We start from the raw sequence: 27,098 nt of genomic DNA on the forward strand, positions 1-27,098 counted from the left end.
TTTCAAAACTCTCCTGGATGCGATCCTCGTCTAACATGCTCTAGGTGACCCTGCTTGAGCAGGAGAGTTGGACTAGACGATCTCCAGAGGTCCCTTCCAACTCAACCACTCTGCGATTGTCTTCTAGCTCTATAGAAAAAGTAGTTACATGCTGAAAAATTATGCTCTGCTGCATTGCTTCCTTCAAAGATACATATACAAATGTTCTATCTTAAATTGGCTGCATAAGAAGGGAAGTATAGCTAAAATAAGTTGTATTATTCCCTACTCATGTCTTCCACTACCCATGCAGAAGCCACTGAAATTACTGGTCCGTGCTTCCTATAAAGCAAAAGACAGATTGTAATATTATGTAAATCAAAGTCATTATAAAAGCTGTTCTCTGAGATTTTCCTTATTTTAAACTATCATAGAGTATCATATGCATTTCTTAATACTATATAATGCCTTCTTAATTTAAGATTAAAAATCAAACCAGGAATACTATCTTTAATCTAATGAATGACTTCATACTAAAGCAACGTCTAGCATTTGTGTATATCTGAATACTATTACTCAGTCCAAAATACCACAAATTTGGATAGCATCATCTTTAACAAGAAATAAAACATCCTGTCACCAACCATTAATAAACTGAGGTATGCAGAAGGATTCCTCAGCTGTTGAGACCACTCTGCAAGAAAGATGTCAAAAAGAAGCAGTAGGCAATTGCTAATATTAAGGGGATCTGTTTGTAGAATAATGAACAATGTCCCTTACAGAAGGGGGTATCAAAACTACTAGAACACCTTAAGGCTTATATAGTAGTTACTCAACCAGAAATAAGAATTTTGGCGGTGCACTCTTCTGCTTCTTTTTATACTCCATTCTTGCTAGGCTGCCATGAAAATTTTTCATAAAGTGAAAAAATAAGCAAAAATTTTAATCAAGTAATTTCTTGAGAGTTTCAATTGCCCGGAGTTTAAAGCATGTCTTCCTAGTATTATTATTATTATTATTATTATTTTACATAATTTAGCACACATGTAAAAAATTAAAGTTTATAGTAATTTCTTAGTAGTCTGTTTTGCAGAATCAAAAAGATTGTTCTGGAATTTAGAAATAACCACCTGCCTCCAAAAAAAAATCAACAACATACCATTATGCCTACTTGTTATTATTATAAACTATAATTATAAAATATATTATGTCTACTTGTTTTGGGTGCCGACTGAATTTAGATCAGTTGCCAACTTTCTTCCTCTGAGTTGAAAATCTGTAAAAGCTTTTGATGGAAGTTTTTAAGGACTAACTATAGTGATGAGCATCGCAGAAGAGCTCAAAGGGAAAATTATTCTTTCTATACAGAAGTCTGAATATTGCACAATGAACAGGACAAGAAGTCATGTGGAACTTGTCTGTGAACTGTGTAACACAGGATTCCCATGGCAAAAAAATATGATATTGTGCAACTGCAAATTTTCTATGTACATGTGACAAAAGTGCAGTGATGCAACCCAACTTCAACGTTCACTTAATCAGGATTGCATTAAGAATCATCTTAGGAAAATATCTTCAATTTTTTGATTTACAGAGAAGAGCTGGAAAACAGCTAACTTATTTCCTGATGAGGACAAAATAATTATTTTGCACTAGCTGTTAGCTTAACTAGTGCAAGTGAACATTCTGTTGACGCTACAAAGTGCAGACCATGCCTAATACATCTGACTAGCTATACTGTGTCTGAATAGACATGCTTTTGCTTACTGTCAGTTTAATTCCAACTGAGTAGCTGACAGACCTTTTCAATTCAGAGATATCATTAGAGAGGATGGATGAAAGGCAGTCTGCAAGAATCATTAATGACCATCCTAAATTACTTAATATTAAGAAATAGTTGCACACCATTTTTTTTTCTACTTTTTGATCATGAAGTATACACTTTCATGAGGAACAGGTTTTCAAAATTCTTTTTTTCTGTTAAACAGGGTTCTTTTCCCGGTCATTATGGGGTCTTTTAAAGGCTCAAGCATTCATTCTGTAGTTTGAGAATCATGAGAAACCTGTTCTATCCTGCCTGTCTAAATTAGAATGGCTTATTACAGAACATAAAAATGTATTTAATAAGCACATTTTTCAGATGTCAGCAGCTACAATAAGTTCTGTTACTTCTGCTTACTTTCTCCTGTACAATTTGTTCTCTTGGAAGGATTTTACAGGAACAAGAGTTTTAAATAGTGGCAATTTAGAAACATCTAAAAGTTAGAATACTAAACTTGTCACCTGAAAAATAACCTTAAACTAGCAGTATATTCAACTACAAGTTGTAGCAGAAATTCTTAGTTCCCCAAAGTTTCCTCATAATATTGAAACAGTTTCTAGCTATTCACAACACAGTAAATTGCAATACACTTATACAACAAGTTTTCTATTTCAATATACAATATTAACTTTTTAAGTAATTAAATAATCCTGTATTTTTACTGTTATCAACTGAATTCTTATTTTATCAACTGAAGATTAACTGAAAAGCAGAGTTTTTTTTTGTTTTTTAAGTGAAAAAAAATAAGGTTTAAGCCATCAAGGAAGGTATCAGAGATAACAGGGTCACTTGAAAGGTAAACACTACTTACACGTGCCACAGGACAGTGTGAATACAGTAACTACTAAATCATCTTAACTTTTGAAAGCTGCTTCTTGGATTTATACCACAGAAAACTAGTCTACTGAGACAGATATTCATGACCTAGGATTGTTTCTGCAACAAGACTTCTGTTATGTGTAAACTCCTTATCTTACTACACCAGTAGCTGGCTAAGATTAACAGAATAAATCGCTTTTCCCTCAGATTAGATCTGGTAAACACTTCTAGAAATCAAAGTGAAAAACTAAGTACGCATTAAAAAAAATTTTGCCTTCCATCCTCAAAAGAGCATGAAATACTTCTGCCAATGCTATTCTCACCTTACCTCTACTCCTTCCTTACTTCGTTATTATTCATTGCACCTAAAAGAGTCTAGAATGAAGTTAAGAACATTAGGTGCTTTTAGAAATGTTACTTTTAGAAATGTTACTTTTAAATGTTATTCCACCTATTTCTTCCGTAATCTGCCATTTATCACTTCAAAGTTAGGCCTTACACCTCCAATAAGGAGCAGAACCTTGATTTGGTAACACACAGGCTGCCCACAATTACAGTTTACCGTCTCTCTTTTATAGGAAGAGTATTATAAAACAATTAACTTATGCCTAATCTTTCTAACGTAAGCACTGTCACTCTGGATATGCACCATGCTTTCCTCAAACACCATGAACAGAATGCAGGGTTTGGGAAGCCCTAACTCCAAGAGTTATTTTTCTCTTCAGTAATGGGTCCTCACAATGGGCTCTAACCCTCAGTAATGGGATCTTCACAAAATTTCCAGAAAAGAGAGACATCCAGTACTGACAGCACTGAAGACAACTATACTGTACTAGTAAAACTGAGCTTTCTACAGCATCAAACCAGCCAACATTAGTTTGTACAGGCTTTAAATATGGCAGGTTAAATAACACCTGTCATTCCTGGCTCTCAAAGGCTTGCTGCCTCTCACAGAATCAGTAAGGTTGGAAGGGACCTCTGGAGATCATCTAGGCCAACCTCCCTGCTCAGCAGGGTCACCTAGAGCATGTTAGACAGGGTTGCATCCAGGCAGGCCTTGAAGATCTTCAGAGAAGGAGACTCCACAACCTCTCTGGGCAACCTGTGCCAGTGCTCTGTCACTCTCACAGGGAAGAAATTCCCCCTCACATTCAGGCGGAACTTCCTGTGCTTCAATTTCTGCCTCTTGTCCTCTCACACAGGACAACTGAAAAGAGTTTGTCCCCGTCCCCTTGACACCCTCCCTTCAGATACTTTTACACATTGATAAGATCCCCCCTCAGTCTTCTCCTCCCCAGGCTGAAGAGGCCCAGCTCTCGCAGCCGTTCCTCACAGGGCAGGTGCTCCAGCCCTCTGATCATCCTCGTAGCCCTACGCTGGACTCTCTCCACTAGCTCCATGTCTCTCTTGTACTGGGGAGCCCAGAACTGGACACAGTACTCAAGATGAGGCCTCCCCAGGGCTGAGTAGAGGGGCAGGATCACCTCCCTCGACCTGCTGGCAACAGTCTTCCTGATGCACCCAAGGATACCATTGGCCTTCTTGGCCACAAGGGCACTTTGCTGGCTCATGGTCAACTTGTCATCCCCCAGCACTCCCACGTCCTTCTCTGCAGAGCTGCTCTCCAGCAGGTCAGCCCCCAGCTTGTACTGGTGCCTAGGGTTATTTTTCCCTAGGTGCAGGACTCTGCACTTGCCCTCGTTGAACCTCAGGAGGTTCCTCTCCGCCCAGCTCTCCAGCCTGTCCAGGTCTCTCTGAATGGCAGCACAGCCCTCAGGTGTGTCAGCCACTCCTCCCAGCTTGGTATCATCAGCAAACTTGCTGAGGAGGCATTCTGTCCCCTCATCCAGGTCATTGATGAAAGAGTTGAACAGGATGGGACCCAGTACTGAGCCCTGGGGGACGCCAATAGCCACAGGCCTCCAACTAGACTCCACACCACTGATGACGACCCTCTGAGCTCTGCCTTTCAGCCAGTTCTCTATTCACCTCACTGTCCACTCATCAAACACACACTTCCTGAGCTTATCTGGGAGGATGACGTGGGAGACAGTGTCAGAAGCCTTGCTGAAATCAAGGTACATGACGTCTAGTGCTCTCCCCTTATCTACCCAGCCAGTCATTCCATCCTAGAAGGCTATCAGATTGATTAAGCAGGATTTCCCCTTGGTGAATCCATGCTGGCTACTCCTGATCACTTTCTTTTCCTCCATATGTCTGGAGATGCCATCCAGAATGAGCTGTTCCGTCACCTTTCCAGGGATGGAGGTGAGGCTGACCGGCCTGTAGTTGCCTGGGTCCTCCTTCTTGCTCTTTTGGAAGACACGAGTGACACTGGCTTTCTTCCAGTCCTCAGGCACCTCTCCAGTTCTCCAGGACCTTTCAAAGATGATGGAGAGCGGCCTGGCCACAACATCCGCCCATGTAGTCCTTACAGCAGATGTCAGGGTGGTTGAAGTCCCCCATAAGAATCAGGGCCTGTGATGGTGAGGCTACTTTCTGCTGTCTGTAAAAGGCCTCATCAACTTCCTCTTCCTGATCAGGTGGCCTGTAGTAGACATGCACAACCGTGTCCCCCTTGTTAGCCTGCCCTTTGATCATCACCCATAAGCTCTCAACTGCCTCCTCTTCCACCTAGGCAGAGCTCGTTGCATTCCAGTTGCTCTCTCACATAAAGAGCAACTCCACCACCTCGCCTTCCTTGTCTGTCTTTCCTAAAATGCACATAGCCATCCATGGCAGCATCCCAGTCATGTGAGCTATGCCACCACGTCTCTGACTGCAATGAGATCATAGCCCTGAGACCACACACAGATCTCCAGCTCCTCCTGTTTGTTCCTCATGCTGCATGCATTGGTATACAGGCATTTCAGAGAGGCAGTCATGCCTGCAGGTTTCCCAGGAAGGGAATGCATGCTGGTTTCCCAGCCATGTCCCACATGCACATCCCCAGCTGCACACACCCGTTAGAGGCCCCCTAACCCCGAGTTATGTTTTATTGATCTACCTCTCTCTGTAACTCTCCCCTTCCCCCTTCCTACCTACTTTAAAGCTCTCTTTACCAGCTGGCCAACCTGTTGGCAGACATGTGCCCCACTTGGTGAGGTGAATCCCATCTCTCCCCATCGGTTGTTGGTCTTCAAACAATGTCCCACGATCATAGAAACCAAAACTCCACTGCCAACCCCAGTGGTGCAGCCAGTTGTTAATTTGGAAAATTTGTCTACTCCTCCTCCTATCCCTCCCCCTAATCAGCAGGGCCCATGAGAAGACCACCTGGGCTCCCAGACCCTTGACCACCATGCCCAAAGCCCTGAAGTCTTGTTTGATTGTTTCCAGTTTGCTCTCCATATCATTAGCAATCTCCTTGAAAGTGAATTAATACACACTTCTGGAGAGGTTCCAAGAGTTCCTTTTCAAGTCTCCAAATGAGATGAGCTAGAAGAACAGACTGAAACAGTTTCAGATCTAAACTTAATGCTAGTATAGATCTTCCTATGACTACAAGAAAACTTTCACAAGTCAGTAATGATAAAATACTGCTGTCTGGAGTTTTCTAGTGATTGCAGCCAACAATTCCATTTTTCACCTTGCAAGATTTTAATATGGGAATTAACCCCCCCCCCCAAAAAAAAATCGACATACTTATTTCCATCGTCATAGCTTATAATTAATGCACTCCTGAAAGAAGAGCTCTAGAGTTCACACAAATTTATCATCTAAAACACCCTGAATCTAAACAAACTCTTCTGACTAATCTCAGAAAAGAAAATATGAATAAAAGTTATTAACTGTACTCACATACCTTTCTCTTTTGTACAGGACAGGGAAAACTACTTATTCTCACTTTGGAACATTTTTTTCACTGACAAAAATCAAAATACATGCTTTCCCATTCCACCATTCAAAAGACTGATTTTCTTACAAAATAATTAAAATACTACAAGGATACGTATTACCATTACCAGAAATGATTCCCACTCCAGTGTGAAAATGTGTGCCTAAATGAAGGTTCAGATATTAGAGAAGAATCTTATGGGAATATGTTTTTCTGGTCAGGTGTTTCTTACTAGTCATTTGTCTGGATAGCCAGCTCTCTCTTAGGTTAGAGAATTCCACTTGATGACTAGAGAGAGAGCCAGAGGCAGCCACAGAAAGAGGCAAGGCTGCGTGGCTAAGAGCAACAGGAGTGCAGTGAGATGCTATCTCCTCTCAGTAGCAGTTATGTTGACTCAGCTGCTCATGAAACAAAAGGTTTGATTTTACCTTAATTTGTCCATTGGCCACCTAAGATATGGCTATTTTCACATGCAGTAATAGAAGTGTTTAAACTGTTTCAAACAGTTTTAACTTCTGCTTTGTCAGTCCATACCTTGTGTCACCACTGTGTTGTACTGACTTAAGCATTCCTGTGACAGGGCTATGAAAGACTGGGAAAGGGATTTGGCTGTACATTCCCATGTCATTCTTTGTGTTGAAGCACTGCAGCTGTTCACGGGCTGCCACATGGTGAACTACTCCAGCTGAAAGTCTGCTTCCTCTTAACCCTTTCCTTCCCACAACACACACATGCTTTTCCTGGGTCATCTTCCAGACAAAAGCAAGAGATGGAAATGAAAGAGGAGAGAGTTTAAACCTGCACTGAAGATTTAACTGCAGAAACAGGTATGGCAATGGTTTCAGTAGCTTTTACTTTATCTAAAAGGCAGTGTTGTAACCCCCACCCTCTTCTCTTCCCGACTTTATATTCCCACTTTCTGCCTCCTTTCAGTATTGGCCCACATCCACCTATGCAGCAAGCTGGTTCAGGGTGCTCAACTGATGAGTTTTTGTTATTATTTTCCATTTTCAAGAGTGTTTCATTTTCTGCTAGCTTAACGCACTTAACCAGGCTTATTGTGTGGTCAGACAAACAAAACTGTCAGGTCAAGACAGAAAGCAGGAACACAGTGAAAGGAACAGAGCAAGAGCACGACTGCAGAAGCAACAAACAACTTTAAATCAAGTCACTTTAAACTTTCTAAATCACTTCCTACTCACTTTAAACTGTCTAAAGTGAAAGCAACCTGAAGTCACCTTTCCTCAGCTAGGAACAGCCTCTATAATGGCTTTCCACTATGCAGAAGCACCAAGAGCCAATCCTCTCAAAGAACTACTAAATGTATTTACTGATAGTCTTCTAGCATTTCCCAAGTGTTAATTAAGCTTTAGAGTGCTCTACGTGACAGGCAAATAAATAAGCCTTAACATTAGATCATCTTATTTTTTCCCTCTGGCATCATAAATACCATCCAGGAATTATCATGCTTGCCTACTTCCTTTTCAAGCCAGTAAGAAGTTAAATCTTAGCTCCATCATCTATTACTTCATTTTGCTACATTAAGTCGACTCAACTCCATTTTTCTGCTGAGTGCAGGATTCCGAGGCAAATAACAAAGACTGACAGAATTCCATAATAATTTTCACTGATTGCATACTGAGGAATTTACAGTTCACCGTGGAACTGACAGTACTGTATCTGCTTACACTGTCAGTATTTAAAGGGCATTATTACAGCCACAAGGACACTCAGCTTTCACAAAAGAATGCAAGTATCTTCCCTCTCCCGCCAGCCTCCACTCCCTCACTTTTGATTTTGCAGTTTACATCCCTTGTGGTGAGAAACAACTTCAATACCAATAGCAATCAATTTTCCAAAATTACAGCCTGACTGATAACCTCAAAAGTAAAGCTTTCCTTGGAGAGCTGTTTCATAAACAGTTTGTGTGTTCTTTTCATATAATTTTTTTCTGTGACAGCTCTGAAAAACAGTATGTATTAGCATGCTTAATGACCATAAAAAGCACAAGCCATCTGCAGTTCACTAGTTTTATTTCTTGAATTTCATGCTGGCTGATTCATTTTAGTGACACATGTTGCACTTAAGGGAAAATAAATCTCTTATCTTGAGGCAAAAAAGTACAAAAACAACAACAACAAAAAAAAAAGACTTACTCTCTAGTTCTTCTTTTTCAAAGTTTGTCTTGATAGTAGAGCTAATTTTGCCCATATCCACAACAGCTTCTTCATCATGACCCTGAAGAAACAAAACATGAATTTATATTAAGAAAACTCAATTAAAGCTAAAATAGAACTCCATTCTTTTAACAATATAATTTTTTAAGAATGACTGATTATTATGAAGTTCTGCATCTATCAAATTTGAATTCTTAAATCTTAAAATCCAGAAGCTCTTTATCAAAGAGTTCTCTAACATAATAGAAGCTCATCTCTTAAGGTGACAAAGTAAATGCCACAGAATATCTTCCCATCCAATTCCTCAAAACACTACCCTGTACTGAAGAAAAACATCTTACTACTTGTAGAAAACATTAAAACTAGTAAGCTATATGACATAACATTATAAAGCAAAATATGTCCTTAATTATTTGTTTAGATTCAACAGGGAAGATAATTCTTAACTTTTTGAACCCCATGAACAGAAATAATTGCTAATATATTTGAGATGCTCTTACAAGTTTAAAAATAGACTCAGCTGTCCTGATCAAAGCCAAAAAGACAGATAAAATACACTTTAAAATTAAATTCTGACTGGTATCACAATAAATAAAAAGAGGGGAAAGAAAAGGGCACACAACACGAAAGCTGGACAGCTTGAAAAACTCACAAAGCAAATACTGTCTACAAAAACCTAAAACCATTTAAGAATACCAGTGAACAGAATCTGAAGCTTTTATAATGGAAAGACAGAGAGGAAATTCACCAGTACTCTAAATGTCACAGAACCTCCTTTTGCAAAGCTCTTGATTTCACCTTTTCAAGGATCAGGATATTCATTTCAGGAATGGAAAAAAAAACGTAAAAATGGAGTATTTTAGAAAGGTGACATAATTTTGCCACTACTGCCACGCTACAAAAGTGGAGCTCTGCATATATGTTAGAAAATGATCAAAACTCTTCAACACTCCAGACAATGACAAATGAAAATTGCATGTGATTAAATCAAAGTTATGCCTGATGGGCAAATCCATAAAGTGTTACAAGGACCTATTATTACAACCAAGTGGCAGAAGTTTGGGAACTATCATATTAATAAAATCTAATCAAGATGGATGGGGGGGGGGGAAATGAAAGCTTTTGAATCTCATTTTGATGCGTTGGAAGAGGAGGAGGGAGCACCTCTCACTTTTAAGCATTCTACTTCAAAATGTAACTGGTATCTGTCATCTCTTTGGTTAGTGTTTCTGGAGACAGGGGGAAACTGTGTGTTTGTGTGTGTGGGGGGGGGGCGGGGGGGCGGTTGTCCTAGCTCTTACCTCTACTGAAGATGTATTTTCCAACACAAGTTGAGGGAAAAAAATGTACATGCATAAACCCTACAGAAAAAAAAGAAGTCTAGAGGTAGCAGCATTAAAAGGCTTAAGTTTACAGTCTATTGGGGAATCAAAACACACACAGTAAAACACTTAACTCAAGCATACCTATGTTCAAATTTATTCCTACTACATTTATCTCAGTGACACAAAAACAGAAGATTATAGGACACACCAGCTTAGAGCCACATGTACGCACAAAGCTAACACATTACCAGAGAAATCAGAAATAAATTTATATACATTACAAATTTGTATACATCTATATGCATTACAAATTATGCAGGTTATCTTAAATGTCTCAATTTGAGAGGAAAAAAAATCTGCTATTTGGAAAAGTGCCATCAAAACCTCTTCCATATCAACTTCTTGTATAACCACACAGGCATCTGGATCTGGTAACTACTAAAAAGTAAAGTTTTTACTTTAATAAGTTTATTTTCTTAATTAAAAAGAAGAAATTTTGCCACACACACACACACAGTAGAAAACTCGTATGTATAGTAAGATTTTGTTTTCCCCTTAGTAACATTCTAAAACTGTATTTGCTAATATTTATCATTCTTTGCATTTAGCACAGATGTATTTTACCAATTTTGTACATACAGAAGCAGCTTTCAAAACCACATCATGTGAAAGCAATGTCTTTTGAGATTAAATTACAGAAAGGCATGCATGCCCTTACAAACCATTCTATCACTATCTCAAGGTACTCAACATATGCAAAGACTCTTCCAAGAATAAACCATTAGCAACCACAAATAGCATACATGAAGAAAGCTTATCATTTGTAGCCTCTGCTCAGAGAAACACAAAGTACCATTCTTAATGTAACCATTTGAGATGCCAATAGCAAATCCCACTATAAGATACTTTTACCTCAGGTCAAGCAAAAAGAAAAGTTCAAATAAGCTATAAAACTGACTTAAAGCTATAGTATTTTCCTTGCTAAAAATAAAGTCTGTAGGGCACAGGTTTCCAGTAATTGCAGAAGATCTACTATGTCAGTTTGAGATATAAGGGTGAGAGAAAACTGTTTCAGCTGTTGAGTCAAAACACATTCCATTCAGGTTGATCTCCTTATTTATATAGACAAAAAAAAGGTCATAAAGTGAGGTAGAATTATTTGAAACTAGTCAACTTCCCTTTTCTAAGCACCCAAAGAGAATGGCATCATCTTAGCAAACATTCCTCTGCAGTTTACCACAGATCTCATGTGAAATTCTACTTTCAGTAAACCCACAGATGCACAAAAACAGATGAGTCAAAGTGAAGAAGTTTAAAACTAATTTGTACTGCATGTAACATCTCTCTTCAGTAAAAAAGATGGAATAATCAAGAAAAACACACCCATGAAACAAAACTAATGGAAGCAGTAACCAAGCTGTCCCAGAGAGATTAAATCCAATGACAGCCTTCAGCTTTGGTTTGCTTTTTTACAAGGAGGTGGTCATTTATAATAATAAATGAAAACATAGAACAAAGATCCAGAGTACTTCAAGACAAAAAATTCCCAGAAACTAAACAGATTTTATTAAAATACACTACATTTACTTTTTCCTACCACCAAACAAATACCTGCAAAGGTCTCACAGATACAACCTTCCAGTGACCTTCATATTAAGCCTTATATACCTATCTTCTTTGTTGGTCTTCCAACTTTCCCTAGTGATTTTTGAACTCCATGAAAATGAAAACTTTAACTGTTGCAGGCCAGACAGACATTTGAATACTATAGCAGAATCTTGCCAGGGTTCCTCTTAACATCTCTGATTTTCATAACCTTTTCAACCAAAGAGAAAAGAGTAATTTCCCTTTTACTTCAGTCAAACAAATATCCACAAATGTCTCACACTTGACTCATGTTATCAGTCATAATGACTGTTCAAGAACACTGCTATTTAGGGAAGGCTAGAATGCCTAAGGGTGACAAGAGTGCCTGCCTAGGTACATTTTCCATTTATCTGGAGAAGGGAAAACAAAAGAAAAAAAAAAAACATTAAGTGTACTGTGTAGTGCATTGCTCACTAAGTCCTGATAGTAAAAGGAAAATACTTATCTGGGGGAAAGAGAAAGAAATTCAAAACCATTTAGAATTTCTATCAAAATAGGACATTTAGGTGTCAGGCCATGCACAGCAAAAAGGACTGCATTTCTGAAGAGCAGCTCAAATCAGTCCAATTCTCTTTTCTCTAGAAAGCAGGCAACTCATTTAGGCAAAATATTAGAGATGTCTACAGCAGACTGAGCTCCAGCAACAGAGAATGTTTGAATGGATGCCCAAATACAGGATTGTGACAAAGGATACGAATTTACAAGTTTGTGGTAGGATATTTACAATCTGAATACTTAATACCAAGAATAAAATGTTATGGGCTAAGACAAGTTTCTGTTAGTTTTTACACTTAAAACCAGACACTCAAACAAATACCTACTTATACATTTAGAACAGTACACTTTTTGGATTTAAAGTATGAGAACTGTGTGTTTCATCAAAGCAGTATTGTTTTCAAATCAAATCTAAATTGTGTGAAAAATTACAGGAAAAAAATGCAGGGATTAGCTTGACATCATCCGACAGCATGTATTAGTTACTGTCTGTTGGACTGGCACAAATATGACACACAGAAAAATAAATCTAAAGGAAACTTTCTACTGTCATCTGTACAATTGCTTCTCACCATGCAACTCATCTAACGTTATGCAGCCACATACACATTACAGACTCTAGACAGGCACGATGCCAAACTGCATTACTGAATAAGCACCTACAAGACATGCATCTTGTTAGCAACACATTTTTTAAGGCATTTAAAATCTAATTCACTCAATTCTCTCATTCTGGTGATAGACAATGGTCACATAAATGACTATTGCTGTTAATCAGTGGCACTGATTTTGAACATAACATTTGAAACCATTACTTAGCTAAGACAATGCTCCTCTGCCCCATCTATCTCCCCTCAACATAGAAGTTCTTCTCCAGCACAGCTGGAGAACTAGTTGAAGCCCTAGAAAAGATAGCTCTGGTGTTTGCAGGAGGAAATAAGGCATAGGAGAGGACACACAAAGGATTTCTTCTAGTTGAATTCCTAAATATTTTGTTTTACTTCTCCAAACTGATTCTGCTTTTAAGTCAGAGGTAAATTGCATCTACCGTGGAGAGCAGAGCATCAAACATAGGTGGCTGCTTCCTTAAAAGACAAACAGAATGTGGAAAAAAAAATCATTTATTTGCAGGGAAAAGTGAAGATATCATTCAGCCTGCTAAGTAGTATTTAACAGAACTGCACAAGTTGTTCCATAAATACATTTTAAATAAGTTATTTGGGGACAGTGTCACCTACATGGCAAATTTTTTCTTCAGAATTTGCCGCAGTTGAAAGCGTGCTGAGTGTAAACGGGGCCTACTTCATTCTGTTGGCATACAATTTTTAGCTGATCTTGCCCTTTAAACATACACAGATGAGAATAGCATTAATAATAATTCCCAAACAGAACACTTTCCAGTTTTAAAACAGGAAACAAACTGTTGCTGGATCCTCCTTGCTTTTATTTGCTGTGATCTCATTTGCACAGGAACAGCTGTTTTCCAGATTTCTTCCACCATCATAGCAGTAGTTGTTGCCCAAGCAGTACTGACTCAAATACTGCTTAAGGTTTTGTTGTTGATGTTGTTGGTTTGTTTTGATTGTTTTTCCCCCCTCTCTTTCCTGGGAATTTTATCTGTGGATACACAAATGCTCTTTTACACAACTATCCTCACATGTAAATGCTCCCTCCAGCGATACTCAGAGCCTTACAGGGAAGTTTGACACAGATTTCAGTAAGCCTGCAGCAATAATGAAATAAGCTAGGAATATTTCAAAAATTTTTTCTAGCTAACTAATCCTCTAACTAACTGCTCAGTTTATCCTCCCAAAAAAATGAAGTTTGAAAGACTCACAAGAACATAGGAACTATTACAAACACCAACTTTGGACAAATATGTGGCTACTTCAATAACTCTCCAGAATTTTTATTTACTTCTATTTCTTCAAAACTTTGTGGAAGACTAAGAAATGTGTGTGCTAAAAAGAACAACAATAATCTGCATTACTTGTGAGGAAAAAAGTTCTAAACAAGTCAATAGTTCAATGGATTTTGTTGCCTGCACAGGAAAATACTTCATTTTTATAAGTATTGTTTCAGTAGTTCTACAAGACACTGACCAGGTCCCTATCATACTAAGGACTACACCTTACAAGACAAACCATGTCCCACATAAATCACGCATTAGTCTTTAGAGAATGAATACAAAGTCATGTACAAATCATAATGAAAACTGAAATAGGGAGAAAGAGGCAGGAAGAAAAGGAAGCAAAAGCACTGAAGAAAGACTTCTCAGTTTATCAAAAAAAAAAAAAAAAACAACCCACACAAACACAGAACAAACAGAAGACAAAGTGATGGCTTGATAAATACTGAGTTTAAGAGCAGTGACCAAAATGCAAGAATACATTCTACTAAAATCAAAAGTCTGTTTGAATTCACTGTCCTGTGAGCCAGATAAGGTAACACCATGCATAAAATTAGCAAGTACCATCTCCAGTCCAACATAGTATCAAGTTGCATATTTAACAATATAGCTATCATTTTATGAAGTTGAATTGTATTACTGCTAAACTTAATTCAACATATTAATTGCTCTATTCAGTTCAATTATTTCTAAAATTAAGGCCCCCCCCCTAAAAAAATCAGTTGCCTAACAGCCAAACAGCTTAAATTTCTCTACATTTTAAAGCACAACCCTCAGAAAAATATATTTTATATACAATGCACACTTCAAAATTGAACAAGCCTACAAATACAGCATGCAAAATAGTAGAATTCTTACAGTAACCAGCTCAATGAAAGGAAACAAAAAAAAAATCAGAACAGAATAGAATATTCCTTCTTACATTTAGAAAAATACACATTCTAAATTTGAGGCTTGAACAACTTTTTAATTAAGATACAGTTGTCAATTTAGCTAACACTTAAGCAGAAATGCCGTGCGTGCACATGTATGTTCATCCATCTGTCTGTCTTGGAATTAGAGATAGGGAACAGGGAAAGGACAAAACGTTGTGCAAGTCTCGTGCTTACAAGAGTTCGATAAAAGCAAAACATTAACACAGAAAACCATCTATGTATTCCTAAAATGTTAACAGAAATCTAGTAACTACTTCAAGGAACATTTTGCTTCCTATCTCTTAGTTGAATATGCAGGAAATATATCTTTGCCTTGTCTTTTAAATGCCAAGAAAGCAGATTACCTTTGAATACTAAATCAGCTTTAACTAGTAGCAACTTAAGTAACAGTCCCTACTGACAACACGTATGCCTCAGAGTTCTGTGTCCAGAGTTGAAGGCAGCAGCATAATTGATTTCTGATTTCAAGAGGTGTACTACAGAGCCTCTAAGAAACAAGATCATTGCAATTAGATTCATTTTAAAGTGTCTAAATGAAACTTGATTATGTTCACAAAAGGAATATGGTAAGTTTAGTGATCTTTTTAAAAAGAAAGAAAAAGAAAACCCACCACATTCTAGCCTCTTTTGAGTCCAATGGAAACTAAAATCTTTGGGGTGGTATTTTCCTAAAACTTAACACTTTAAAGTAGTTTCCTGTTACACACTGTATTTGCAGTTAAATGCCAGTGATAAAGGCTACCCATTCGAGAACGAAATAAGAGCTCATAACACTATTAAACTCCTAGAACTATTAAAGTTCACTGCTTCAGTGGAAGGAGTTCTATAGCTTTAACACCTAAGTCTGAAGAACATTACCTCCACAAAAATTTTGTCTGAGTTACAAACTCATCAAGTTCACTGGGGTTTTTCTGGATTTTTTTTTTTAAGATAAAGATGTCAAAAGGAACAATCACTAGGCTATTTCAAGATTTGTCACCAGAAACTTCCCCACTATACTTGCAGAGAATTGCTCACAAAACAACTCGTAAAGCCATAGTCAGTGACCTTCAAATTAAGAAAAGCTGAGTCAAAAAATATTCAAAAAAAAAATCTTAAAATCTGGCAGCATACTCTGACTTTAAAAGCACATTTTCTTTTCAGATAAGCCCATTTAGTACAATTAAACACATTTCTAGTTACACAGAAATTATCTCCTATATAACAGAAGTAATACTTTAAGTAGAGATTTCTACCACCAGACCCTTCAGAGATTTCTTCCATAACTAACGAGCCCAACACAGTCCAGCACTCTGAGATGCAAGTTGCTAAATATCACTGTATCAAAACACATTCAAGCTATTAAGTTATACAGTTGCTGTTTACATACAGGTTGCATTTTCTTCCCTGGGTGAGCTTCTTCCATGCTAATATGTAGAACTGGAGAATGCCCTTGTACAAGACACTGTAATGAATCTCCCAAGATACCAGCGACTGTGCATACATGACTGCTTTAGCTCACTCTGTTTTACACAGATGTACTCTGGAAAATTGCTCCCCAGTCCCACAGCCAATCGCTATCTCGCAAGTCTCCTTCATCTCCCAAGCCACTGATTACAGCTACCACAGGGTCACACAACAGCAGAGTGGGCAATACAGCATGCCTTCAATTCCAGCTTAGAGAATACCAAAAAAGGAACTGAAAGAGTTTGAGACTTAACATTTTCTGCAACAACAGCAGTCATGAACACCACCAATGGTGTATTTTTTTTCAGATCCAAGACTTCATTAGCACTATGAAGTAAAAGCATGTTTGTACTTAGCTCCTAGAACGGAACAACCCACAAGTCAAAACATCTGCTAAGTGTGTTTATAGCCATTACTGATCCTTCACTAAATATTCATTCTGAAGTTTTTCCAACAAAAGCCATATATATGCAAAATAAATCAAGGATTATAAAAACAATCTTCTTGCATATTTTTTTTCCTGTGAAGAGGTAAAAAAAACGCCGTGCTATTAGCAGTAATTACTTACATGCCTCCTTCCAGATTAAGATAGGACTCTCACCTTCAGATATGATGCAAGTAGCTCTTAAAAGAGATTTTTTTTTGTTTGCTTAAAGCAAACACCTTAGGAAAATGTATCCTCTAGTCTACCATATCAAATTCAGAGCTTCATTTCACTCTGTCATCACTGCCATACCTAAACCTCCTTGTTCCTCCATAAAACACACAGGCTCTTAATGGCATTATCAATAATTTAACTTTTATGGCATAACATCACCTTCCTCACTCCTCCTCCTTTTTTCATTCATGCTTCTTGAATGTTGAGAATTCTAGTATTGCTGAACTCCCAAACCCTCCCAAAGAAAAAAAGAACAGAACAACTTGAGCAAAACAAAATAACACACTGTTTATAAATCTGGATTAAATGTTACCAAAGAATATACTATGCAACTCTAAAGATGTTATTTATCACCTACTAATTCAGAAATGAGAAGAGACTTTAAAAGTGGTTTGTTCCTATTTCTGTAAATAGGTGCTGACATTAAAATTAAGCTGTCATCTTTTCCTTCTAATGAATCTTCTATTCTTCAAGCTACCAAAGCCACCCCTCCCCCCCGCAATGTGTAATGCTCGTAAACTAAACACTTCACGAAGGAAGAACAAATTAAACAAAAATACCAGATATCCTAGCTCCTGGTTCTCTTTCAATTCAGCATCCTCAGTCAAGTCTAATCTTTTCCTCATGTGGACCAAAGATTTATACAAAGTCCTTCAGCCACTCAGACAAATACTTAAACAGCTATGCTCCATGTATTCTGGGTTGGCTCTCCTAGATTTTAAAGTAGTCTTCCTTTGCATAAATCCATATGAAAACAAAGTATTTAAATTCCTACACCATGCAGAGAGTGCAAACTTGGTTTGTTTGAGTCTTTTGGTTAGGGGAAGGAGGAGCCAGTTCTTTTGGAACAGAAGGCAAGGATTTTTGGTTTTTTTAAGTTTTGGAAAGCGTACATACTTAGATTGGGACCTTAAAAATCACTGAAGAAGTTTACTGAAATCTTACTGAGATCTAGTCTGCAGTCAAACAATTGCTAGGTAATAGTCACTCAGTCTTGCGACAAAATAAAGAAAAACCTACACACTCAAAAGCTACTTATTTTAAGACACAGAAAATAAAGAAACATGCATATAGAGAGCGCCAAGCTCAAAAGCCAACATTCTAAAACAATAAACAAGTCTTCCAATAGCACTGAGATTCCCCCCCCCCCCAAATCCCACAACAAAAATGCTTTGTGTGATAAAAGTCTGCTCTTACCTAAGAATAAATACCTGGGAAAAGCTTCACATTAGATAAGGAACAACGCAGCAATTTAAAACTGCTACTGTCTCAACATGCTTAACTACAGAAGTCAGTACTCTAAAACAAATTGTAGTCAAATATATTCAAAATTATCATGTCCTTGAACATTCTGTGGCAACACTGTGAGAACTCAGCAAAACAACTTGTGCTGCAGCAAGATTTCAACCATATGCTGTGATAATAACAAAAATCTATAAAATGTGCACAAGGGGTCATTATTTAAAAAAAGGAAATAGAAGTTATCATGAAATACACATATATCTTTCCTTCTCAATTTTCACTTTTAAACTCCTTCAAGTACCACTTATTTCAGGTTATTTCCAGTCATAAAAGCACTGTCTTAAAAAAACAGATCCAGAAATTGTTTTAGTTGTAGTCAACCTATCTCCAGACAGAAAGAGATATTTATAAGCTCCTAGCTCTTTGCACAAATTTTAACCTTTTGAAAGTAATATATAGTCTTTAATCTCCTCACAAGCAGTATACAGATTTTGATTTAAAAAAAAATAAAAATAAATTACCTAAAGCAGGACTAATTCCTGCCCAAAACCCTTTGTTAACCATCCGTCAGGGCACAGAAAACTACAATGGATTAGAAGAGCAATTTTCATGCCACTTGCTATAACTAGCTTCTGGAGTATTAAAATTCAATTAAAATACACCCTATTACATCTTACAGAAACACTACTGTTAATGCATAAAAAAAAAAAAAAAACAAAAACAAAAACAAAACAAAAAAAACCAAACAGCATTGCAGCCACAGATTCCTATCCTCCAGATTTTGCTGTAAAAATGAAAGGGCAACTATTACCCCAGCCAGGGAACTGCTTTATTGCAGGGTTTGCAGTCTGTAGAAAACAGAGCTGTGCTTGATCTAACTTTTTAAGTCAGCAGGGCACAAGCATGTTTTTTATTCAAAGTCAAGCAGCTTTACTAGGCAGTATTTGCCACATTAGCTTAAACACAGTGCTTTCAGACTGAAACTGGTTGGCACCTGGCCAGCTCTAAGCACATAGAAACTGAGTGGCGGTGTGTTTGCAAGAGGCCCTACTGACATACACATGTCTAGCCTTACAAATTAGTAGATCTGGTATGAGCTTTCTGCTAATATTTTAAAATCTTGTGTTTGAGGGAGGGATGTAGAGCTGCATCCACAACCCAAACTCAACCCTTCCTTATATGAGGGAGTCATACGAAATGAATATTATGTTCTTTTCTAACAAAATAGTCCATGCAATCAAGGGGATCTTCTTTTCAATCCAATTGGAGGGGGGGGTGGGGGGAGGAGTGGAGGGAGCAAAGCTCAGTTCATTGCTAGTTTTCTTCATGATTCTAGAAGAATGGAATGTTTCTCTAGAAACAAATATTAAAAACAAGAACTCCTTATCCATGCGACAATACTTCTAGATGAAGTTTTTCAAGGGGGGGAAGGGGGGAGTGTAGCAGGGAGAAGAGACCTCAGAAGAGGTACAATATGCTGGAGATTGCATGAAACAAAAGTCTAATATTAGTATGTCAAAATATCACTAAAGATGCTCTTGTAGGGCTTCTTTATTAAATGGGAACCTACCAACTCATAGGAAGCTGTTTTTCTGTTTTCTGTGCAAGTTCTCTGTTACACATGAATTAAATATAAGCTCCCAGAAGCTGCTATTCTCTCTTAGCAAGGGAATGCAAAATTGGTTTAGACAGCAGTTCATCATTTAATGAAAGAAAAATCATCCATTTGGGAATATTGTTTTGCCTACCTAAGACTTTTTAAAAATACAACTTCTGCAAAACAGCTAATTCCCCAGAGGTGCATCAAAATAATATGCTTCAGCTTGCTTCACTTTGTATCAACACGTATGAGTGGAACTGAGTGCTTGCAAAAATCCAAAATAATCTGAGTAGATGCTCTCTAGCATATTGTCCTACTGCCCAACTCCAGAATTTTTCAGGACACTGCAAGCCAGCTGCCACAAGCCACTAGTATTCTGAGACAGCACCAGGAAATCCACTAATTTGAATCCTCCTAACATCACACAACTGTACATCATTTCAAGAATTGCAAATTTATTGTCTAGAGAAGATACTGCTGAACTCTGACTTGAAGAGTCATCAGCAGCCAGATTAGCATGCACTCTGTGCAGACAACTTTGATAATCACCTTGTAAATCCTGATCTGGACATGAAATGATTGGGGGGTGGGAGGGGAAGAGAAGTACATCAATTTTCAGAGTAGCTTATTTGGTGTAACATTATCTCTGGGCTCAAAAACACTCCATTGTAGTGACAAACGGGAAAAATTCACTGTGTACAACCAGAACAATGACAAGAGCTTCACTTCAACATGTATGAATGCATGGTCACCCTGCAAATGGCAATGAGCCATTTGTGTAAACGAACACATTTGTGTGTGAGAGTTTAAAAGAAGAAAGTAGTTTTACAAATTCAAAGCTCCTCCCTTTACAATTACAAATATCTTTCATCATTTGCTTTTATATAAAACTCATCTCTAGGCAACTTGGCAGATTTGAGAGACATTCTTTTTTTTTTTTTTGTTAATTCCAGGTAAGTCTTAAATCACTACACAAGAACTACAAATCAGGATTGTTTTAATACTATTAAGGGCATCTTACCAGGGTCAAATCTTTAAACGTTCTGCAACCACCTGTGCAAAGTTTAAGCATCCTTATCCTGGAATAAACAGACAGCACAGAAATGAATAGCTGATGAGTCTGTGTGAAACAACATAATATGGAACAAAAAAATTGTGTTTTGTACTGACATCACTTGAAGCTCAGGCATGCAGAAGCCTTTCCCTGATAGTAGATCTTCAGGAGGGAAAAAAAAATGAAGTCAAATTACAGTTAGGATAGAATCTTCAAATACCACTGAATCAAACTGCTCCTATGTAAAATGAATGGTTCCTTAACAAGAACACCAAATATCAACAGCTAATAAATAAAAACTTGACTCTTTCAATGAATACTATACTTTTTGAATGGCTATTCATCTATGTATCTTTTCCTTCAAGAAAAATGAAAGATCATGAATCTCAACAATTTAGATAAATTCAAGACCTAACTCTCTACCTTCAGCTTTCCCCATCTCTTCAATTCTCCTCTATATATATATAACTGCACCCCAGTCATGGAGGGATTATCATCACTTCTAACTATTTGTTTTCTCTTGTAAGGCATTGAGATCATCTTGCTAGTAAAATCAAATATCTGACAACACATTTACTCTTATCACAAAGAAAAATCACTACCTACAAATCAAAGCTCTGCAAGCAATAAGAGGAAGGTAAAGAAACATATTTAACATCCAAAGCAGGACTATTAACAAAGTAGGAAGTGTCAGCACTCTAAGATTCTATTTGCTGGTGCACAGCATTTCTCTTTAAAAAGAAAGTAGACAGGAAAGAAGTAAAACTCTGGACCTGCTAATGACCATGACAATTTAAACAGCAGAATTTCACCATAATTTGTTACATTCCAAATAGGGCAACATACAGGATTCAGATGTTGTTGTTCATAGATTATTTTAAATACAAAATAAATTCCACAAATTACATCTCTTGTATTACTTTGAATAACTTCAACATATCTGAAATCTCTGTATTTCACGAATACCAGTCATCAGACTGTTACCACTGTTACATGCTAACCACCAAGCTTAGTAAGCCTCCACCATGACAAATTCACAACTACCAAAAAGAAAAAATTTCTAGCAACTCAAGTATATTTTATTAACAAGGTAGAGATAACAGAAGGCTGTTAGTGCCTTCCTTGTGCTACCACTGCCACTCACATGAGCTAACAACAAACCATAACAGGGAAGTGATCCAGCAAACAACCCTAAAATATTCTTGCTACTTCAGCTCTGAAGCCATTCATTACAGGGTCAGGCACTGCTGGTACATTGAAGAGGTGAGAATATTTCGCCTGAGCTGCAGAAGGGCAGGACCACAGCAACTCCAGCAACTGACTTCATCTGTTGTAGAGCCACAAATACTGTAGTTTTACATCCAAACTTGAATCAAATTAACAGCTTGCTGCCACTGAAACAGAGATACACCACTCGTGCCACTTTCCCCTCTTCTCACAATTTTCTAGCCAGACATTATAACAGCCCTGCCTTATGTTAGATCTGATTCTTTCCTGGTCTTGGAATAAACATAACTCAGTAATATAATTTCAGAAAACTAACCCAGAAAAAAAGGGTTGGCTTAAGGGGTGGAGCAGGAGAGTAGAAGAACGGGCAGGTGCTTCACAAATTAAATCAGCTTACAGAGAAGGGCGGAGTGAGGAAGATGAGACCTCCTTGAGAGGCCACAAAAATATTAGTTCAGCTCAGCCTTAGAATGTAACTATACCCTGAAGACACACAGTTTCTTGCCAAATTCTTCCGTTTTCCTCCCGCAAGTCACAGTACAATAAGTCTGAAATAGCTTTTATAAAGGAAGATGTTGCTAGACAGAAAGCTAGCAGAACTTTAAAATTCCAGGAGCTAGCCTAATCTCCTTTGGCAGGATCACTGAAAGCAATAATTTTCAAAAGGGAACCCCCTTTTATTTCTCATTTGCTTTGTTGAACAAAATTAAAGGCTATACAGCTGAGCTTGTTCTGTTTCTATTTTTAAAAATCAAAAAGGCTTATTTTCTGATACAGTAAGAAACAATGTTTTGTGTTGTCTGACTAGGAGGCTCTGGTTTAAAAGCAAGGTGTTGACTCATACAATAGAATATCTAAACTATGGCCTGTGTTTTATACGTGAGTTCAACTGACAACAGGCGAGGAAAAAAAGAGAAGAGATCTAAAAAAAGTTAACTACAGAAGAAAATCTATCTTTCTTAAATTTAATGCATCCTTTATCTCCAAAGACAGCCATTAAAAGTTTTGTTAATGCTTCTTTCATCTTATTTTGAGAAGCAAAGGAATCTACAAGATAACAATTTTAAAGGAAAGACATATACATTACTCTTCTTTATAGTAATATAAACACTCATGCTGCAGGACTTATTAAAAACTCATGACTTGAAAGGTTATTTAATAAATAAAAAAGGTTAATGCATCCAACATGTGAAACAAATTAGAATATTCTGATTTAACAAACATTTAGAACTGTCCATTTTAGAGAGCACTAACATTTAAACTTCATTTGCATGGAGTTTTAACCAGCCAAAAGATATCAGAAAAGGTGCTTTCTGAAGTTACCCAAACAATATATAAACAATTTTAATCATTTTAGAATAAGCAACAGAAGTTACTTCTCTTGCTAACGTAACCAGAGTCAGACCACAGTTCCATGTAGTGCTTAGTCTGTACATCACCACCAAACAGTACAAATACGATCTGAAGGCAAGATGGATTTCAAGTGAAACTAGAAAACACAACACAGAGGTTACAAGGCTTTTGGCTTCTACAATGGCTTCAGGAAGACAGACAATATCCATCCTTTGCCTAAAGCCTACCAATAAAAAGTCTATCATCATTTTCTTTTAAAGCATATTTAAACTTGGAGAGTAAGCTTACACCAGACCCATGCTCACTGAGATGCAACCAGGGCATTTTTGATACAGCTCTAGGAATCACAAAACTGGCTTCAACATACCAAGTCATACAAACCCTTCTCCTGCAATCTGTACCAGAACATGAGATCCAGCAGCTTTAAGATGTCCTTATGAGCATAAGTAACCTCATTAAAAGACAGAAAAAGCAAAAAAAAACTAAAATACAAAGCTAAATATACAGTAAACCAAACATTATGACAAAGAAATAAAAGGCATTGTTAAGACCAGAGACACAAACAAAAAAAAAACAAAAAACAAAAACAAACAAAAAAAAAAAAACACCACCACCACACATCCCCACAAACATACACAAACAACCAAACCACACTGAACATCTAAAGCTTATATTAGCACACAGCTTCCAGCAGAATGAATATGCTATATTCAAGGGCTTCAGGAACTGAATCTGGACATTTGCAATTGAGTATTTTAAAGCTAGTAGGGAGTTCTGAATGCTTAAAAAAAAAAAAAAAAAACACACAAAGATCAGACAAGAGAGGAAGTAAAATGAAAGAAATTGCATGTAATATCTAAGGAGTTAGAAATCAAGTCTCCACAGTAAGTATTTCTTTCAGATTTACTATTAAATCACTATTAAATCTCTAGGGAATCTAAGCACACAGAAGCTAAGACTTGCTTTAACTGTGACATTAAAAAAAAAAGAAAAAAAAATCAACAACACCTTAAAGTTTTGGGGGATGCATCACTACATCAAGCAAGTTTTTGTAATCAGGTATCTTAATGACACATGTATGCAATATAACTTAAAATGTTTCCTTTTTTGATACATACTCAATAGAACTTTTTCTTAAAGCAACCAAAAGCAATACAACAAGATATCATTTCATGATTCTAAAAGATTTATTCCACCTCAGTTTGATACAAAAGAACAAAACAAAAAAAGAAAGAAATAAGCAATATGAGAAAGAAGAGTCAAGGGATGTCATTTTTTAGCATTACCACCTAAAGCCAAGAGCAATATGTAAATAAATACTCAAGTAGGAAGATTTTGAATATACTTACCCCCTACCTAACTCCCCCATGTTTCTCATAATAGTGGTTTCATCTGCTTAGATTATAAGCGTATTGAGAAATCCATCACTTTTTTCCAGTGGTACTCTGCTTAAGTTAGAGCACACGCCAAGAAATTAACCTATCCACCACATTCTTTCCCATTATTCTCTCATTTTCTCACAGGACTGACTCTGGACAGGGGAAAAAAAGAAAAAAAAACTCAACTGTTTGTAAATAAGGTTGCACAACTGTCACAGTATAGCACTTTGCAAAATTCCCTTAATCAATGTACAAAGTAAACAATCAAATTCCTGTATACAGCATGCTTATCTTAATCAAATATGATTGAATCATTAATGGTGATACGATACTCATCTTCAGGAGAAAACAGTACCTGTTTATTTGGATTAGAACTGCTTCTAAATAAAACTTAGTATGTTGGGCAGGAAGACATCGTAGCTTTTGTTGGTCTTGCATCAATTCAGAGCTTTTGACTGCAGTATCAATGTAATTAAAATCAACATATTTCATAAGCTGATTTTAACAGTCTTTTACAGACTTCCTTAAAAAAATGAAGTTTCCAAAACAATCTACCTTTAAAATTTGAATCAGTTCAAATTGCTGATTATCAAAAAAATCAATACTAACAGTAGCATTACTAAAAAGAATTACCGTAAAGCATAATCAGACGAATAAATGGTTATTTTTAAATATTTCTAAGTCAACTCTCTTTAAAAGCTATTAATTTTGTTTAAGGCTTCTGTGCATTCACACGTGATCAAAGAAAGGGTAAGGCAACCTTTTCTCCCAGGGACAGAACAACTGTTCTGAAATTTTCTGAAAGAAAGTTTTTCATTCATTCATAGAATCACAGAATCGGTAAGGTTGGAAGCGACCTCTGGAGATCATTTAGTCCAACCTCCCTGCTCAGCAGGGTCACCTAGAGTATGGTAGACAAGGTTGCATCCGGGCAGGCCTTGAAGATCTCCAGAGAAGGAGACTCCACAACCTCTCTGAGCAACCTGATCCAGTGCTCCGTCACTCTCACAGTGAACAGAATGACAGAGTAATACATACTTTCTCACTTTGAGAATGATAGAGTAATACAACAGCCAGATTCTTTGGACTCCAGCAAGGCTGAGAAAGATATCAAGTGTCCCCAGATGATCTATGATGACCTCCAGGTAAGTCTTGCACATAAGCCTTGTTCTAAAAGATTTTTTTTCTTCTCCTCCAGGTGTCATATATATATTTAGCACATTACTTTGACATTTTAAGAGGCCTACAAAACAAGTGACCACATGAAAACAAACCAAGTTTTGAGATACCCACAAATCTCACAGTTGGGTCTATGCTATCTGATCCAGACTCCAGTGCTTTTCGTTAACAAAAGTCACGCAGCCATTATAAGAGGAGGAAAAAAACATGGTATTTTAATAACCTCAAAAAATGAAGCTATTGTACATACCACAACCATCACACACTGATCTTAAGGTTCTTCCAGCTTTTCCTACAGCAGAAAATTATCAAATTGCATACTCAAACAAAAAACTATTAAGTTATGTTTAAAAATAAACAACTGCAGGGCCTGCAATGCATATTTGTATGGAGTGTTTCAAAAATGAACCAATGGAAAGGAACTTAACAAAAGTGTAGTAGTCTACATACTACGAAATGTTTTGAAGCTTGTTTCCATTTCTGACTAATCCCTAACTGGATTTTTGGCAACATTTTTATATATTTACATATATATGCATGTAAACACACAGCCACATATATATCCACACACACAGAGCATCATCATTAACACAGTCCACAGTAGAGAAATTATACTATAATATCAGACTTCTGGAATCACTGAGTCAGCAGGCTTCACCTGTATTATTGGTCTTAATTTGAATTTACAAGGTAAGTCCACATATCTACAAACTCTGAAGTCACATTAGGAGACAAAGATGGACAGACATATAGACAAAAGATGCCACTAGTAGCAAGTACAAGCTAACAGTTTATAACCAAAAGGATACAGAAGAAAGTGAAGATACCAAAAAAAAAAAAAAAAAAAAAAAAAAATCAGGAAATTGAGGTAATAATCAGCTCCCTGTGTCTAGAACTCTGTAGTTATTGGCATTTTGAAGTAATATTATATTCCATAGTTAAGCTCTCCCAGGGGAGGGGGGGAGGGGAATACGGCAACTGCTGATATTCTCTAGGGTTGCAAAATAACCTGAC

At 37.1% G+C, this 27,098-nt stretch overlaps 1 protein-coding gene across 5 annotated transcripts in view; it reads right to left on the reverse strand.

Annotated features, from left to right (window-relative positions):
* The window catches only part of SLC4A7 (solute carrier family 4 member 7), a 103,127-nt gene that overhangs the window by 54,967 nt on the left and 21,062 nt on the right, over positions 1 to 27,098 (reverse strand). For 3 of the 5 annotated variants that reach the window (XM_062569346.1, XM_062569342.1, XM_062569345.1), the window contains exons 1-2: positions 9,937 to 9,990; positions 8,615 to 8,696 (exon numbers count right to left, since the gene is read on the reverse strand). In XM_062569346.1, the coding sequence (XP_062425330.1) occupies positions 8,615 to 8,696; positions 9,937 to 9,987 (133 nt within the window). In that variant the 5' untranslated portion in view covers positions 9,988 to 9,990. Of the gene's footprint in view, positions 1 to 8,614; positions 8,697 to 9,936; positions 9,991 to 16,315; positions 16,427 to 27,098 lie in introns of those variants that run through there. The other 2 variants (XM_062569344.1, XM_062569343.1) reach the window with 2 other exon arrangements.

This window comes from Rhea pennata, chromosome 2, assembly GCF_028389875.1.
Source record: "Rhea pennata isolate bPtePen1 chromosome 2, bPtePen1.pri, whole genome shotgun sequence".
Lineage (NCBI taxonomy): Eukaryota > Metazoa > Chordata > Aves > Rheiformes > Rheidae > Rhea > Rhea pennata.